Here is a 15931-nt window from a genome sequence, read left to right on the forward strand (position 1 = left end):
AAAAAAACAGGCTAGATTCTTGTAACACCTATGCTATCTTGTCTATAAATCAGGAATCACTCCAATTAATCTAGTAAATGAGACTAGATTCAGATCTCCTTATTGCAAGCATAAAAGGTTTCAATAACAGCAATAAGCATAAAGGGCTGTTACACCATTTTATTGGCTCTCAGTCTCTTCTAGACTATAAGCCCATGTTAAAAGACATAAAGAATGCAAAAGAGATTGCCAACCCAAAATGCACCCACATTTCCTTCCATCTGTTACTTCCATTCAGCATTCTTAAAAGGAATAACTGCAAAGGGCCAGGCTTGCTGCTACAGCAGCTGAAAAGTGTTATTTACAAAACAGTTGTGAACACCATGTGATTCCAACCCAAAGTAGTTTTCCCTTAGTCAGCCAAATTTATGAAATCAAAAAAGGTCTGAAGAGATTAACTATCCTCTTTATGATCACATAAAGTACAAGCATAACACCCAGCCTTCTTTTTTTAATATTGTACTTTATTTTGCAACAGGGCAATACCTATAGAGAAAAGACATTTGCAATATTTGAATACTTTAGTTTCACATTATCTGCAGCATTGGCATTTCTGTTCCACAGAGAAGTCAACTATGTAATGCTGATTATTACACATACCCATGCATAATAATATCCAAGCTCATGAACACAGTGACATCTAAAGAGACATTTCATTCTGTCACACTGAGTGACAAAAAGTGCTTTTCAGCATACCAGGGAGAAGTATGGGTGTCTGATATTTTCATGTGCCATTCTCATAGCTGAGGAACTAGATGAGAATATACACAAGAACAAAATAATCAAGATAGCAGAACAATAATTACAAACAATACATTAGAAAGATGCATTACGCAGCCTTATAGTATAAATTTCAGGGATCACGTGAATCAAACAGCTGGGTTATTTTTTTATTACTTTTGTTGTGTGAATGTATTGACAGGTGCTAGTCTTAGCAATGGCCCTAAAGAAAAAATACCTTAAACTTACACAGAGTGAAGCATTTGTATACAGCATGATAGAGAACAGACTTTTCTTGGAAATGCAGCTCAATGAGCACCATAACTTCAGCACCTTCTGAATGCCATACCTCATTCAAAGCACAGCATATGAAAGGCAAGGCTTACAGAAGGCAGTCACTTTAATTAAGCTAGCAGATAGATTAGTTGGAAGAAAAACCAAAGACCCAAGCTTTTAAGCATAGAAGATGTTTTAAAAATGCAAGTCCCAAGCTGCCAGGACTGAAAATATATTTTGCCTCACATAAACCCTGGGGATGAAGAGTTTGCTGTTACAGCTAAGCTAACCTAATGGCTTCTTGGTGCAGTTATGGGAGGTTCTACTCCTCCCCACGTTCCACGCTTGTCCCTTCTGCTTGCCCCAAAACTGGTCTCAAAGAGTCGGTTCAAGGAACTGAAGAGGCAGAAAATGGATTTTTCTTTCCTCTAGAGTTACTCTTACATCAGTTTCACTTCCTAAACTGGATTAGAGGGAACTCAGAGGAACATGAATGCTGGTACAGGGAGAAGGAAGAAACACACAAAGAAAAGACAGGTGAGGGACTACACAATTCAGTGGCTACTACCCATTAATTGATTGACTTAGCTGCAACAGTCACCCTCTCAAGCAGGATAGTTTTATCAACACTGTCAAAAGACTGCCTTGTGTAATGGCTGACCCACTAAAAAACACAATTGAAAAGAAAGACACTAAAATGGTGATAATTAGTACAAGTTGTTCCTCCATATCACAGTGAGCCTTCTCCCATCTCATCATTCCAGCAACTATTTCAGTGGTTCTGTTCCATTGTGGTTCTATAAGGAGGAACCAACTTCCTTGCACCTTTCAAGAACAAAAGAAATCTCTTCACCTCATTGATGAAGTTGATTCAATAGTTTGCTTAGTGTGACATCTAGTGTCAAGACCCCAAATATGGTTCAGGCAGTGACTGAAACTCCAAGGGCATTACAGATTCTGTTGTGTAGAGGAGTATCACATCTGTCTTGTCGTGGGGACCTCGATCCAAATAATGTCAAAATCAGTTCAAAGACAACAGATATTTTCTTTGGAATAAAAAACCACCACCAAAACAATCCATGGCTGTATGTGCAGAGTTAAAGGAGGATGAGATACAAACTACATGGAAACCGAGTTATTACTGGGAACTAAAATCAGCTGGAAACTCAGGTATTATTGGGAACTAAAATCAGCTGTCCTAAATAAATTATAGCTATGCATTAAAAATGCTCATGTGTTTGTGAATTCTCTATCAGTGTCTGAAGGATAATGAAACTGAGATCACTGGAACAACATTTTAACTCAGTCTTAAATAGGTAGGAATGCAAGAAAAATTAATTACAGTAAGAAGAATTATTCACTGGAAAAACCTACCAAGGGATATGGTAGTCTCTATTGCTGGAGGTTTTCAAGATGTGACTGGAAAACATGCTAGATAATCTCATCTAGAGGCATAAAGCCTTTCCCACAAAACCCCTGACTAGATGACTTTTCAAGGTACTGTCCAACCCTGGCTGGTCCATTATACTCTTTGTTAAAAGCAGAATGTATTTGTTTAAGCTTTTAAGATGTTATTTAGTCCACCTCAAACTGTTTTTGCTATTTTTACAAAGTACAATTTTGAAGAAAAACATTAGGAATAGCAGATATTGGTCATATTTCACCAGACAAGCAGCTGTGTTGTACAATATGATGACAGAACAACAGAAAAATCACAGACTGAATGTGTTGCTACTAAATCTTAACTCCAAGAAGGCAGTTTTACTCACAGCATTTGCTACACTGAAGGAATAGCAACTTTACAATGGACTGGTCCATAGCAAAACTATTTTCTGGTGTGGAACAGGAGATGAAGTGTTGGTTGAACTGATCAGATACTGAATGGAGTAACTTTGAGGAGAATAATAAATATATAATAATAATAGTCATAATAAAGCTTATAGAAATTCCCAATAGCTTTAGAATTTTTTCCACATATCTCACTAGGGAATTATCATACTGAAGGAAATACGTGGTCTATTCAGAACCATATCCTGTCCATGACAGTGAGAGACAGTTAAGTGTTCCAGAGGATCAAGGATGAATTTTCATAATAAACAACTAGGAAATAAGCCCTCTGTATCAGGAATATAAAATATTACCTGGTGCATTGATTTCCTGTAACAAATCTAAGACTAGCTATTTGGTCTTCCAAGTTACCTTGGGTTCACAAAACATGGAAGACCATAAATTTGATTTTTGTTTAATTCAAAGTCAATTTTGTTAAATAAATTCACAAAGTTAGATTCAAAATTATTAGATAGTAACATGGAAACTCAACCTACCCTGATCCCAGGGTCAGGAAGTCTGTCTATGCTGCAGATTCTAGGAAACAGGAAAACAGGGGGAACTGCTGCTTTATATACATCTGGGTTTAGGTGCTTTCCTAGCTGTTCTTGGTCACTGCCAGAACCTAAATAGTAGATGGGTCTTCAATGTGAAATAGTGCAATCATTCTGATGTTGAATTAAAATTATTCTAAAATTTTCCTTTTCCTTTTCTGCATGTGGATGCTCTTTTTCCAAGGCAACTTGACTTGCTCCAGCTGTGCTCATTTTTAGACAATAACAACCCTAAAAATTTTTATTCAGGGTGATGACATGCCTGTTCAAAACAGTCATCACACAACCTTATCAAGTCAGACTGCCTACACAACAAACTTGATCCACACACCCTAGAAACCCATTCTGAATGTAACTAGAAATGTTAATTGTTGTTGTCTGAAAGAAAATGTAGTTATTTACTCCTGACTGTGGATGTTACTGAAAAAAAAGAGGACAAGGAAATTTCCCTCCTCTGAGAAACAGACAGAAACCATTTACTGTCCATGAAAAAGAGGAGATAAGGAGGAGAATTATTTAGCCTCATATGGCATCATAAAACCAGTATCTCTATTGAACTCATTTTTAGTAACTAGCAATTAATTTTAATTCCTAGGTTCATCTTTTGAAAGTGTTCAGTGGATCCTTTATGAGAACTGACTAGCTAACAGATTGTTTTGTTACAAAACATTTCTGGTTTGTGAGAAATTATTTCCCACTGGTAACTACATATTTCTATGCTTTACTTTTTGACAGTGAGTTTTCAAAGAGCAATAATTAAGTTTCCCCTGAAGTCCTCACAAGGACACTCTGTCTGACCTACTATTGGAAATGAGAGTATAGGGAGAGGGAGTACAGGGCCCATGTTTTAATACATTGTTCTACTGTCTGAAATCTAGTGTGACAGTGTGAATGTTTCACTGGGTGGCAAGAAAAGCTGGAATGATTTACTAGAAGTGAATTCATGTGTAGGCAGGAGTCAAACCTGGCATACAAACCATTAACACGAGTGAGCGTGAAAATCTGGGTTGCTTTGACTTGAGAAACCATAAGCCTTTGCCTGATAGAAATTGTATTGGATTATGGATCCTTTCTATGAAGAAGTCACAATCAAGTAATTCATTAACTTTACAAACAAGCCTAATACCTTGTCCATAATTTGAATAATTAGGAAGGTCCATCTTCCTCTTTAAAAAAATCATGGTTCTCAAGCTTATCAAGGCAAAATTGTCTATGAATCCTTAAGATGCAACACTAATCTGTCTAATGACACATGAAAATTATTAATTATTTCCACACATTTTACCAACTGAACACTTACCAACTGTGGCAGAAGCTGATGATAGGAGAGACCTTCCCCAGGTACCCCAAGCTCCCCATCTACTTGCTTTAGATAAGGAGTCTGCAGCCTATAAGAACAAAAATGTTACTCCACTGTCTAAAAATCTTGTTCTCAAGAGGCAGGAGGAAACACAAAGAACCTGTCAGGCAACAAAGTCTGGCATTTAATAGATGATGACAGATTGGGTATTATGTGGAGTTCAAACTTCTGTGCACAAAAAAAGCAGAAGCATAGTTCACATCATCTGTTCCTGGAAGAGCTTTAATCTCCAGAGATATCTTTACAGATGTCCTAATATTTCTTCAGGTACTCAATCCTATAAAGCCATACCAGTTTATTGAGGTTAATATGAGGGAGAGGTAGGAATCTGTCTCCTTCCTGGGTTCGAGGCAGGAGCCAGAGTTGGAGGCTTCTCTTCCAAAGTCTCCTCACATGTGTAATTCAGTAGATGTGCACAGGGAACTCCTAACAACTGAATTCAATAAAAACACAGCCAGAGGATGTGCTGCATACCTTTTACACTGATGGCTAGTGCTAAGCCATTATCAGTATTCCATATTTAAATCATGTTAAGAAACTGTTGTCTCAAAAATGTGTCCAGTAACATATCACTTTTACACAATGCAAGTTTCATTGCAACCACACTTGAAAGACCAAATTAGTATCATACTGGAAAAGTGAAATTAAACTATTACTAGTTTTCAAAAGCTTGGTGTTGAAATTTAATTTATCCCTATGTAGGTTTTCCACATAACTTCCTAGGTTTTTGTGAAAAACAAGCCATCTTCACAATGCAAGGAGAGGAGGGCTTTTACAGAAAAGAAAGTATTGCTTACTGGATTGCTTTGCTCATGCAGTGTTTCTTCCAATTCAGGTTCTGCATCAAGGCTTACAGTTTCAATGCACTCGGTGGGCTTGTCTCCAGTTGTGTCTTCACTGGAAGGCAGGCTGGAAGGCAGGCTTTCAATGAGATTTTCAGTCAAAGGGTTTTCATTAATGACTGTGTCTCCTTCCTTTCCATTACTAACATTCTGAGTGACCTGTCCATGTTGATCTTGTGAAGACTCATGCGAGATCTCAGCTTCTGCAAGGTGTGGTACTGATTCATGAGGCAATACCTCATTGCTGGGCATCTCCATTACTTCAGGTTTTTCTTCAGATGGGACGCCATCAGATACGTCTTCAGACATTTTCAGTTCTGAATATAGAAAGTAAAGTCTTTTAGGTGCCATAAACATTTGAGTGTTTGTTATAAAATACACAGTGTTTACCATATCCTACTGCTGAAAAACAATACAACCTTGATGTAAGTTCTCCAAAAGCATGGAGCATGGAGCCCTGTGGCACATGCCTCACGCTGGCACTGGCATCAGGATAATACTGTAACTCCACTCACTCTGCAGGATCCCACTCAAATACAAAGAGCAGCATTACTGCTTTCCAAAATATGGTTTAGTGAAAGGGTATTAATATGTCTGGCGAAGTTAAATGTAGGAGTTTCCACATGGGTAATTTCTATACTCACTATCAGGTGTGTGTGAAAGACCATTGCAGAACAAAATAATCCAGGCTGCAATAGCCAAGCAGCTCTTGCTCTCCCTTCCATGGCTGTGACGGGTTCCTACAGCCTGCTGACTGACAGAGGGGAGGATAATGCTACAACTGTGGTGACATTCATGTGCTTGAGAAGGGGCATAATCTGTGAACATGACAGGCCATGGGCCCTAGAGCCATTTCACAGACACAGCCACAGCACAGAGTCACTGCTCACACTGTTTCTGCATCACTTGTCCCAAAGTCTTGCTCTTTGGAGAGTGCAACACTTCTCATCATCTCCTAAAATTCCAGCTGTGTGATTAAACTTCAATTTTGAAGCCAAGGTAAACTTGTATGAGGTTGTTACTGATTTTTTTTTAAGTTATGAACCAGTTTTTATTTACCAGGTCTTATTCATTCCTTATCTTCCAATGTAATTTTGGAGGTATTTTCCACCATTGTGCAGTCATCAGGCTGAGGATGCTGATGGGCAAAGATAAAGCCACAGAGTACGCTCTGCAGCTGATTAAGGAGGGGCACTGCCAGAGTCCAAAAGGACTGCTGGTCTGTGATTACTAACATCTATCTGTTGGTAACAACCTGGCACTCAGAAGACAATCCTTGACAGAGAGCTTGCAAAATGTTGAGTTGCATGGCATAAAAAGACTTGTACAGTCCTCTCTGTAGATGCTGCCTTTTCATTGACTCTCATATTAATCAAATATGGCTCAAAGGTTTGCATCAGTCAGGAAGAATGGAGATTGTATGACAGACTAAGAACAGGGAAGAAAAAAGGCAAAAAGCAAAACATAACTGGGATTTAGGAGAAATCTGCCTAAGAAACATGTATTTAAATTAGCATATTTTATTAAAGTCTATAGAACTGTATACATCTATAGCTTCAGTAGCCTGTTTATCTAATGTGAATGTAGCTCACTTCTTTAAATAGTTCTAAGAGCAGCACTTTGGATCAGTGAACAAGAAACATAAGTAAAAAAGTAAGCACTTGCTATCACTTGTATTACTTCAGCTTACACCGTACCTTAATATCTTCAGAAAACATGAATTCTGAAGTCAGAATCTTTGCATTTGACAGCTTTCCATTAAAAATACAGCAAATATTATAAAATGTTTTATTGTAGGGAAGTAGTGCTATTGTTGTAACAGTACTCACTGTGTGATGGACAGCATCACCTAAGGAAAATTTTTGTATTTGTAAGTCAAATTCCATCATAAGAGATGAGGATCCTCTATTAAAACCTGTAAAACCTTTACAAACTTCATAATTTTGAATGGGCATTAGCTCTGAGTAAGCCCAGCACTTTTTAAAGGATCACACAGAAGTGCACACGGATTTTTGCACTACTGGATCATCTTTGGGTACCACTCGGGCCACGGTCCCTGCAGCTGCCTGCTGAACCTTCCTTCCAGGAGCGCGGCACATAACAGCAAATCACCGCGTCTGGCAGAACACACGAGCCGGGCTGCACCCGGGGCCAGCGTCATTCAACCTCTCATCCGTGAGACTGTCCTGATCCAAATCAACTCGGACAGCTCCGCCCAAAGGGAATTACTCTACTGGGAGTTTGTGAGGGAGATGCTAAGGCCAGCCCGGACCGGTGGCGGGGACCGCGCTGAGGGGGCCGGCGGTGGCGGCACCTGCCGAGCCTGTCTGAGGAGTTTCATCTCCCCTAGAAAGCAAAGCCCAGCTGCCGCCGGGCGCCTTGGGGCACGAATCACGGTCCCCGAGCGGGAGGGAGGAATAACTTTTTTGGCGACGGCACCTTGCTCCCCTCTACCTCGACGCCCGCTGTCGCTGCTCCTCCGCGGGCCGCTGCGGGCACGGCGAGCACAGGCGAACGCCCCAGGCGCCCGCCGCCGGCAGCTCCCCCTGCCCCGCTGCCCTCTGCCCCAGGCGGGGCAGGAGCAGCCGGGGCGCCGCTCCCGCAAGCCCGCAGCGGCCACAACTTCCCGCTTCTCCTTTTCCTTTTTTCCCTTTTCGAAATTCCCCTCTGGGACAGAGCTGTGTGGCGCAGCCAGTGTCAAAAGCGGCAGAAAATGCAGAAATCGCCGCGCTCCTTACCGCTCAGCAGTGCCCCGACCGGCGCGCCCCGGCTCCTTCCCTTCCCCGCCCCGCCACGTCGGCAGTAGCGGGGGAGGAGGCAGAGCGGGCCCGGCAGCCCAGGCCGGCCCCAGGGAGGAGGGAGGGCTGGCTTTTGTCCCTCGCTCTTCTTCCGGCTCTGTTAGGCGGCCGTCTGTTGTAAAGGGGCAGCGCCACGGAGCTGCCGAGCCGTCCCCAGGCTTCAGGCTTCTCTAACCCAGCCCGGGGAGCCGCCCCGGCCGCCACGCCCGCCCCTCACGGCCCTCGGCGTGGGGGACGCCGCGGGGCCCGGCGGGACCTCGCTGGAAGCGCCGGCCCGGAGCGTCGGGCGCGGCTGCAGCAGCGCTTCTCTCAGGGCCGGCGGCACCCCCGCGTCCGCGATGAGGCGGAAAAGGGGTGAATTTCATAGAATCATAGAATATGCTCAGTTGGAAGGGACCTATCGGGATCAACGAGTCCAGCTCCTGGCCGTGTGCAGGACACCCCAAGAATCACACCACGTGCCCGAGAGCGTTGTCTCTTAAACGCTTCCCGGACTCAGATAAGCTCGGGGATGTGGCTACTTCGCTGGGAAACCGGTTCAGTGCTCACCCGTCCTCTGAGAGAAAAAGTCCAAATTAATCTAGTTGCTGAGCTGTCATAAAACTTTTTTTTTTTTTTTTTAAGAAAGTAATCCTTCCTCAGAGTGAGCACTTACTGACCCGTGGGGTTGCGGAACTGAACGGAGATGTAGCGTTTCAGACACCGCTCGGCACCTCCTATCGCTATGTTTACAGGAAATCCCCTGACAGAAGCCGGCGGTGCGTGCACACATTTCCAGTCGGTGAAAAACACTTGGTTGAGCAAAGGGGTTTCAGGCTGTTGGGAGCCCCTGTGGTTCTTGTTTCTGTGTAATTCCTCATACCCGTTCCTCTTTTTGCCACCTCATTTTAAAGCGAAGCATGGCCTTTACAGTCGTGAAAGGCAGCACAGCATCGTTTCTATCACTAGTCTGCCAACGAGAGAAGTTACTTTTGATACAGGAGCCAAACCAGCACATTGTGAGCCACTGAGGAGAGCTACTCCAAGAGGTCACATGAAATCATACAGTACTACTGTAAGGCTCATCAGCAGTATAGCAGTGAATTTTCCATATTATGTTGCTTACTACCTGTCCTATCTTTCAATTTCATTTTTGGATGACCTCTTTTCACCTGAGGCTGAGAAATTAAATATAATCTACAGAATAAGCCTTAAAGTGAAAAAGTAATTTTTTAGATTATTTCCTCTGCTTCCTGAATCATTGAAATATTAAATAATGAATGTGTTATGATATGCTAACCCAGAAAGGTAGGTTATAGTGTGGCAGTTCTGTATTTAGATCTCAGCTATGGTGGCCTTTCTGACCCACATTATACAGAAATAAAGAGAGACTGGTTTATGTCTTTGCCAGGACAATAACCCTGTGTTTGGGCTTTCAGTGCCAAAGTCACTGGTCTGTTTTAATTAAAAAAAAAAAAACCAAACCAAATTCCACTCAGTGTTTCCATGTTCACTGTTTAACCCAATGACAACACTGCTGGAGTAGGAGAGAGATTATTATTCCATTCCTATTAAATGGAAATTAAACTAAGACAAATGGTACTTTTATAAACCTGCCTTGAGAAGAGTCTGACAACTAAATTGGTGCAGCAAAATGGACAAAAAATTACAATAATGCATAGAGACTTAGATCATTATTAAGTTCAGATAGAAAGGTGTTTGAATTTCTTATTCAAAAGTAGTACTTATTTTCATATTAATTTAATGAAGGTAGAAAGTGGTAAAAAGATTCATTTTTCTCCTGTTTAATATACTGCAAAGCATAAAAACATAAAGTTCAATAATAGAATAGTGGAGATATTACAGTAATGTTGTATGTGAAAAATACATCCAGAGAAAAGCAAATGCCATTTCACAAGCTGTCAGTAGATGGCACAAACATGTATATAAAAATTTGGGTGTTCCTAAGTATTGTTACTCAGTAGGATAGAGTTACAGGAAGTTTCTTTTTTGTTGTTGTTTTCCTGAGAACATTTTCTGCTTTTTCGGACAGCAGGGATTTCTGGTGAGAAAAGTTTTAATTTTGTTGACTTTGTGCTATTGCTAGTTAGCTGTAATTGTTTTATATTCTGTATCTTATTGAAAATGAGCCTTGTTTTTTGTAGCAAGTGTACGATGTTCTTTCCAAATGTATGGGTAAGGAACGATGGTGAAGTTGCTTGTGTTTGGAATACTTATCCAAAAAACCTGTCCAAGTAGCAGTCTCTTATTATTAGCACTACACCCATAGTTAAGGGGGGCAGAGTGATGGCAGTAGTTTTTCTTCAGTTTTCTACAGTTCAGGAACTGGGTCTAACCTCATCATATGGTTCATCCTTGTGAAAGGCATGTTTGTAACATTAAATTTTTGCTATGTTGGTAACCTGCGAAGTGCATGTCTTAATACTGAACTGTCTTAGCTATATGTTTATTTCTTATATGGAAGTTTAGTCAGTTTGTACCAGTTTTATATTGGAAAAACTCTTAAAACCTAATTTTTTTCTCTCCCCCTGCTCTTTAAACAACAGGACACTCTCTTGCTATGCTCTTGGCTTGCCTACCCTCCTGGATTGCTATTCTTGATTAAGCTTTTTTTATCACATTTGAAGACATGAGGATACTTCTGAATTAAGTGATATGGCTATGAAGAATAATTTCTACAGTATTAGCCTCCAAATCACAGGTTATATGTTATAAAAGTTTTTACTTGTGTTGCTTCATATGATATTCCAAAGAAATTTTGAAGGTACTCATAAATAATTTGACTAAATGCTAGGATATATGAAAGAGAAAGAAAATAAAACACATGTAGAAGAATCCTATCCTTTTTTCATCTGGTCCATGGATATTGCTGAAATTTCATCCAAAGAAGGAATAATGATTTAAAAGTAGATTTTTTTTTCAATTTTCTCTTGAAGCTATGTATTTTGGTTAATTATAAACACATTAGTAAAGTTGCCCAAACAATGAGAAGAACAGAACTGAATATGCCCAAATGCATTTTGAGGGCTGTGATGCATATAATTTTTCCAAATGAGAATTTGGAAAAAGGCTGGAAAAGTTTTGCCATATTGCCCCACTATTTCTAGATGATTTCCAAGCTTAGTTTCATGCATTCTTTACTAAAGAACTCAGTGGAAGTTTTTTTTTGTAGGTTTTGTTTGTTTGGTTGGTTTTTGTTGTTGTTTGTTTGGTTTGTTTTTTGGGTTTTTTTTGTTAGATGAAGGAGAACATGTGTTTTGCCCCAGTAATTCTGAGAAAGCTTATGGAATGGTTAATGGCGCAGTGAATGTAGTCCTTGAAGTTGTAAATCAGTCTCTCAGGTGGTAGCTACTGTCTCATTGTAGAGTCATTAGAAATATAAAATCACAAGTTAACCCCTTCAATATCAAGGGAAAGTTAAAGGCCAGTGCAGTCATTAAAAAGTACTGAGGGAAACCTCAGGCAACATTATGATTTAAAATTAATGGGAGGGAAGGGGAAAGAAGAGGAAATAAAAAGATATTAGAAATCTGGAAAACAGCTTTAAATAATATTTACACATGTAAAATTGTTAACCAAGTTCTTACCAGTTCCTCTTTCAGAGGGGCAGTCTAATGGATTTATGCAATAGCTAAAAGGAGATTTAAGACAGTATTCTCAATGGCTGACTTAAACAAAGGGAGGCTGGCTATCCTAAACTCCTACATTTGGAAAGAAAAAGTGACCTCTAATCGGGAAAACCAAAGCAAAGACACAGTTATGATTTTTTCCTTTTAAAGTCTGTTTAAATAAACCTCTCTTTCGCAACAGAGATGTTTGAGGTCAGTGTCCTTAGATCAGGGCTGGATTTTGTGTACAGAGGTTCTACATCTATTTTTGTGTATATTTTTGTGTAGTCTGCAAATATTCCCAGTGTGTCTGGTGTTCTCTTTGTACACTTGTCAGACCAGATGTGAGCACCCTACTTTCAGAGTCTAAATTCAGGAAATGTTTAAGCTCAGACAAGAAGTGAACCCTTCTATGGGCTTTCCCAAGGCATAAATATAGATCATTCTACCCTCACCCTCATTTCCCTAGTTAAAAGAAGCACTTATGATCCAGTCTCAGCTATCTAATGACATTGAGCTTTTGATTCATGCTCTTGAAATCTCCATCCTATGTTTCAATCCAAGTGTTACTGTCAAAAGACCATTTTAAAATAATGTCTCTGAGGCCAGTTCACGTCACTTAAGAGAGAATCTGAGGAGAGGATGACGTGTTGACACCAATTATTGTACATTTTAATCAAAGCTTATTACACAGTTTAGGAAACTTTCATAATGCACCGTATCACAGCAGTAATTCTGTAAGAAAGCAGCAAATTTTGGACAACTATGAAATCAGACATGGTTTGTAAAAAACAGACTCATTATTTGTTAAATACACCTTATTTGCCAAATAAAAATTTCAGTGGTCTGTTAATAAAGAATGTCTCTCCTGAATGATTGAAGAAAACTGTTGCTTTTTGAATCAAATGGAGAAATGATAAATTGGAACCTTAAAAATCTCTCTCTCTGATGGTTCCTGCACAGCTACTTAATAATACAATCTGTTTTTTGCTTGTGTTTCTTTAATTTCCACAGGATTGGAACAAAGATGGACAGTTAAGAAAAGTATTGAGCACCTGAAAGGAAAGAGAAAACAGTATGACACTAAATACGAACTTTCTCAGAAATGTTTTTCTGTACAAGTGTCTGTTTGCATTAACCTTTTTGAACCATGTCAGCCTGTCTGTGGAAGACGAACTCTTTTCATCTGTTTCTAACAATTTTCCAGAAGATGATTCTAACCAAAAAATCACAAGCCTGCCACTCCTGTATACAAAGAGTCATCAGTCCAAAGCTAATCGTGATTGGGTTGTGATACAAAATACAACAGAAAGCCTGTCATTGTCAGAAATCCTAAATGAAAATGTAAAAAATTTGATAGCTTTATTATCTAATTTCAGACAAGGATCCAGGTTACAAAATCTGACACTGACAAATGTGTCAGTGAACTGGAATCATCTCATGGAAATTTTTCAGAATGTATGGCACTCATCCGTTGAATACTTCAATATTAACAATGTAACACAGCTGTCACACATTGAAAGATATAAGTTTAACTACTCAGGTACTTCTATGAAAGCATTGACAATGAAGAAAATTATAATCACGGACATGTACTTCACACAGGATGACCTATACAAAATATTTGCAGATATGAATATTGCAGACATGACAATAGCTGATTCAGAGATGATTCATATGCTCTGTCCTTCACGTAAGAGTCCCTTTAGATACCTAAATTTTTTAAAGAATGATTTAACAGATTTTCTTTTTCAAAAATGTGACAACCTACCTCAGCTGGAGACGTTAATCTTGCAGAAGAATAAATTTGAGAGCCTTCGCAAAGTAAGCTTCATGACGAGCCGTATGAAATCCCTGCAATACCTGGACATGAGCAACAACCTGCTGCGCCACGATGGAGCTGGCGTGCAGTGCCAGTGGGCCGAGTCTCTGGCAGAGCTGGACCTGTCCTCCAATCAGTTGGTGGATGCTGTGTTTGAGTGCTTGCCAGCCAACGTCAAAAAACTCAGCCTACGAAACAATCAGATCAGCAATGTCCCCAGCGGGGTGGCGGAGCTGAAATCCTTGGAGGAGCTGAACCTGGCATCGAACAGGCTGGCCGACCTGCCGGGCTGCAGCGGCTTCACGTCCCTGCAGTTCCTGAACGTGGAGATGAATTCGATCCTCACCCCATCTGCTGACTTCTTCCAGAGCTGCCCGAGGGTCAGGGAGCTGCAGGCCGGGCACAACCCGTTCAAGTGTTCCTGTGAGCTGCAAGCCTTTATCCAGCTGGAGAGGCACTCGGGGGGGAAGCTGTTTGGCTGGCCGGAGGCCTACGTGTGCGAGTACCCAGAGGGCTTGCGAGGGACGGAGCTCAAGGACTTCCACCTGAGCCCGCTGGCTTGCAACACGACGCTGCTGCTTGTGACAGCTCTGCTGCTGACACTGCTGCTGGTGGCTGCGGTGGCCTTCCTGTGCATCTACCTGGATGTGCCGTGGTACGTGCGGATGACGTGGCAGTGGACGCAGACGAAGCGCAGAGCTTGGCACAACCCCCCCGCAGATCAGGAGGCCATTCTGCAATTCCACGCCTTCATTTCCTACAGCGAGCGCGATTCGCCGTGGGTGAAGAACGAGCTGATCCCGAACCTGGAGAGGGGGGAGGGCAGCGTGCAACTGTGCCAGCACGAGAGAAACTTTATCCCCGGCAAGAGCATTGTGGAGAACATCATTAACTGCATTGAGAAGAGCTACAGGTCGATCTTTGTGTTGTCTCCCAACTTTGTGCAGAGTGAGTGGTGTCACTATGAGCTGTACTTTGCCCATCACAAGTTATTCAGTGAGAATTCCAACAGCTTAATCCTGATTTTACTGGAGCCCATCCCTCCGTACCTTATCCCTGCCAGGTATCACAAGCTGAAAGCTCTCATGGCAAAGCGCACCTACATGGAGTGGCCGAAGGAGAGGAGCAAGCGCACCCTATTCTGGGCCAACCTCAGGGCAGCCATTAGCATTAACCTGCAAAAAGCTGATGAGAACTTGTATGAGGAAACAGATGAAGCATCTTTCTAATGGAGTTTCATCTGTTTTTTCTTTGTGAAATAATAAATATGATTTCCATTCATTGTAAGGTGTTTAACTTTTTGTTACACAATCTTGTTTCCAGCTTGCCTGTGTCTCTTCCTAACTGTAGTCAAAATTCAATTCATCTTATTGCAAATCTCTTGAAATAGCAAATTGCAAATGAATTTGAATGTGGATTTTGAAATACGACTTGAAATATTATAGTGAGTTATTCTCAGCACGATAAAATCTGGAGCAGTTTAGTATAGTAATGTGGAAGAGTGCTTCATCTGCTGGATAGTTTGCAGAGCTGCTTTAATCACAAAATTTATACAGCTTTGTCAAAGGAGATTTTCTCTAAAATTGGTTCATGTGAAAGAAAATTAAGGATCCTGAGAAGATGCCTGAAGGCCAGAGCTCAAAATGGTTGCTAAACAGTCTTTGTTCAGGTTTGGTGGATAAAAGGATAGAACCCAGACACAGAAGTTTGTGAACTTTGAACTTGCCAAAACCAAGGTTTGAGCAAGGAAGAAAAGTTTTGGGGTTTTTTTCTTAAGGAAAAAAAAGGTGAGGTACTTCACTTTTTAGCTTGGCATTACAGCAAGGGAGAAGCACAGAGCTCTAAGACCATGGGTCTCATACCATGGTCCTGGTACCATTTTGATCCTGAGAGATACCTTGACCAGAGGGGGTAGGAGGGCATCTGCAGTAACAGAGCTGCTTTCATCATATTGCCTATGTTTTGAGAAACTCCTGACATCTCTAAACCATGCTTTTCCCTCCCTAGCTTTCTACTTCTTGTCTTCTCATCCATATATCTTACTTTATGTTTATTATTAAAAGAATCTGTCCTTTTCTGCTGAAA

The 15931-nt window shown here is 40.9% G+C and overlaps 2 protein-coding genes across 3 annotated transcripts in view; one reads left to right on the forward strand and one right to left on the reverse strand.

Moving 5' to 3' along the window:
* FAM114A1 (family with sequence similarity 114 member A1) overlaps nt 1-8409 on the reverse strand; it is a 28921-nt gene extending 20512 nt beyond the window's left edge. The window contains exons 1-3 of the mRNA XM_036383135.2: nt 8357-8409; nt 5574-5935; nt 4717-4804 (exon numbers count right to left, since the gene is read on the reverse strand). Coding sequence (XP_036239028.1) covers nt 4717-4804; nt 5574-5927 — 442 coding nt within the window. The 5' untranslated portion in view covers nt 5928-5935; nt 8357-8409. The remainder of the gene's footprint in view (nt 1-4716; nt 4805-5573; nt 5936-8356) is intronic.
* Nucleotides 8410-10415: 2006 nt separating this feature from the next.
* On the forward strand, nt 10416-15127 carry LOC118686195 (toll-like receptor 1). Of its 2 annotated transcripts, none has more exons than XM_036382264.2 (2): nt 10416-10460; nt 13039-15127. In XM_036382264.2, exon 2 carries the CDS (start codon nt 13102-13104, stop codon nt 15073-15075), a length of 1974 nt encoding a protein of 657 aa, XP_036238157.1. In that variant the 5' UTR covers nt 10416-10460; nt 13039-13101; the 3' UTR covers nt 15076-15127. The 2 variants fall into 2 exon arrangements, 1 of the variants encoding a protein (XP_036238157.1); XR_008508331.1 differs by lacking the exon at nt 10416-10460 and adding an exon at nt 11038-11117 and having other exon boundaries at nt 13039-13097.
* Nucleotides 15128-15931: the final 804 nt, after the last annotated feature.

This window comes from Molothrus ater, chromosome 4 (assembly GCF_012460135.2).
Source record: "Molothrus ater isolate BHLD 08-10-18 breed brown headed cowbird chromosome 4, BPBGC_Mater_1.1, whole genome shotgun sequence".
NCBI lineage: Eukaryota > Metazoa > Chordata > Aves > Passeriformes > Icteridae > Molothrus > Molothrus ater.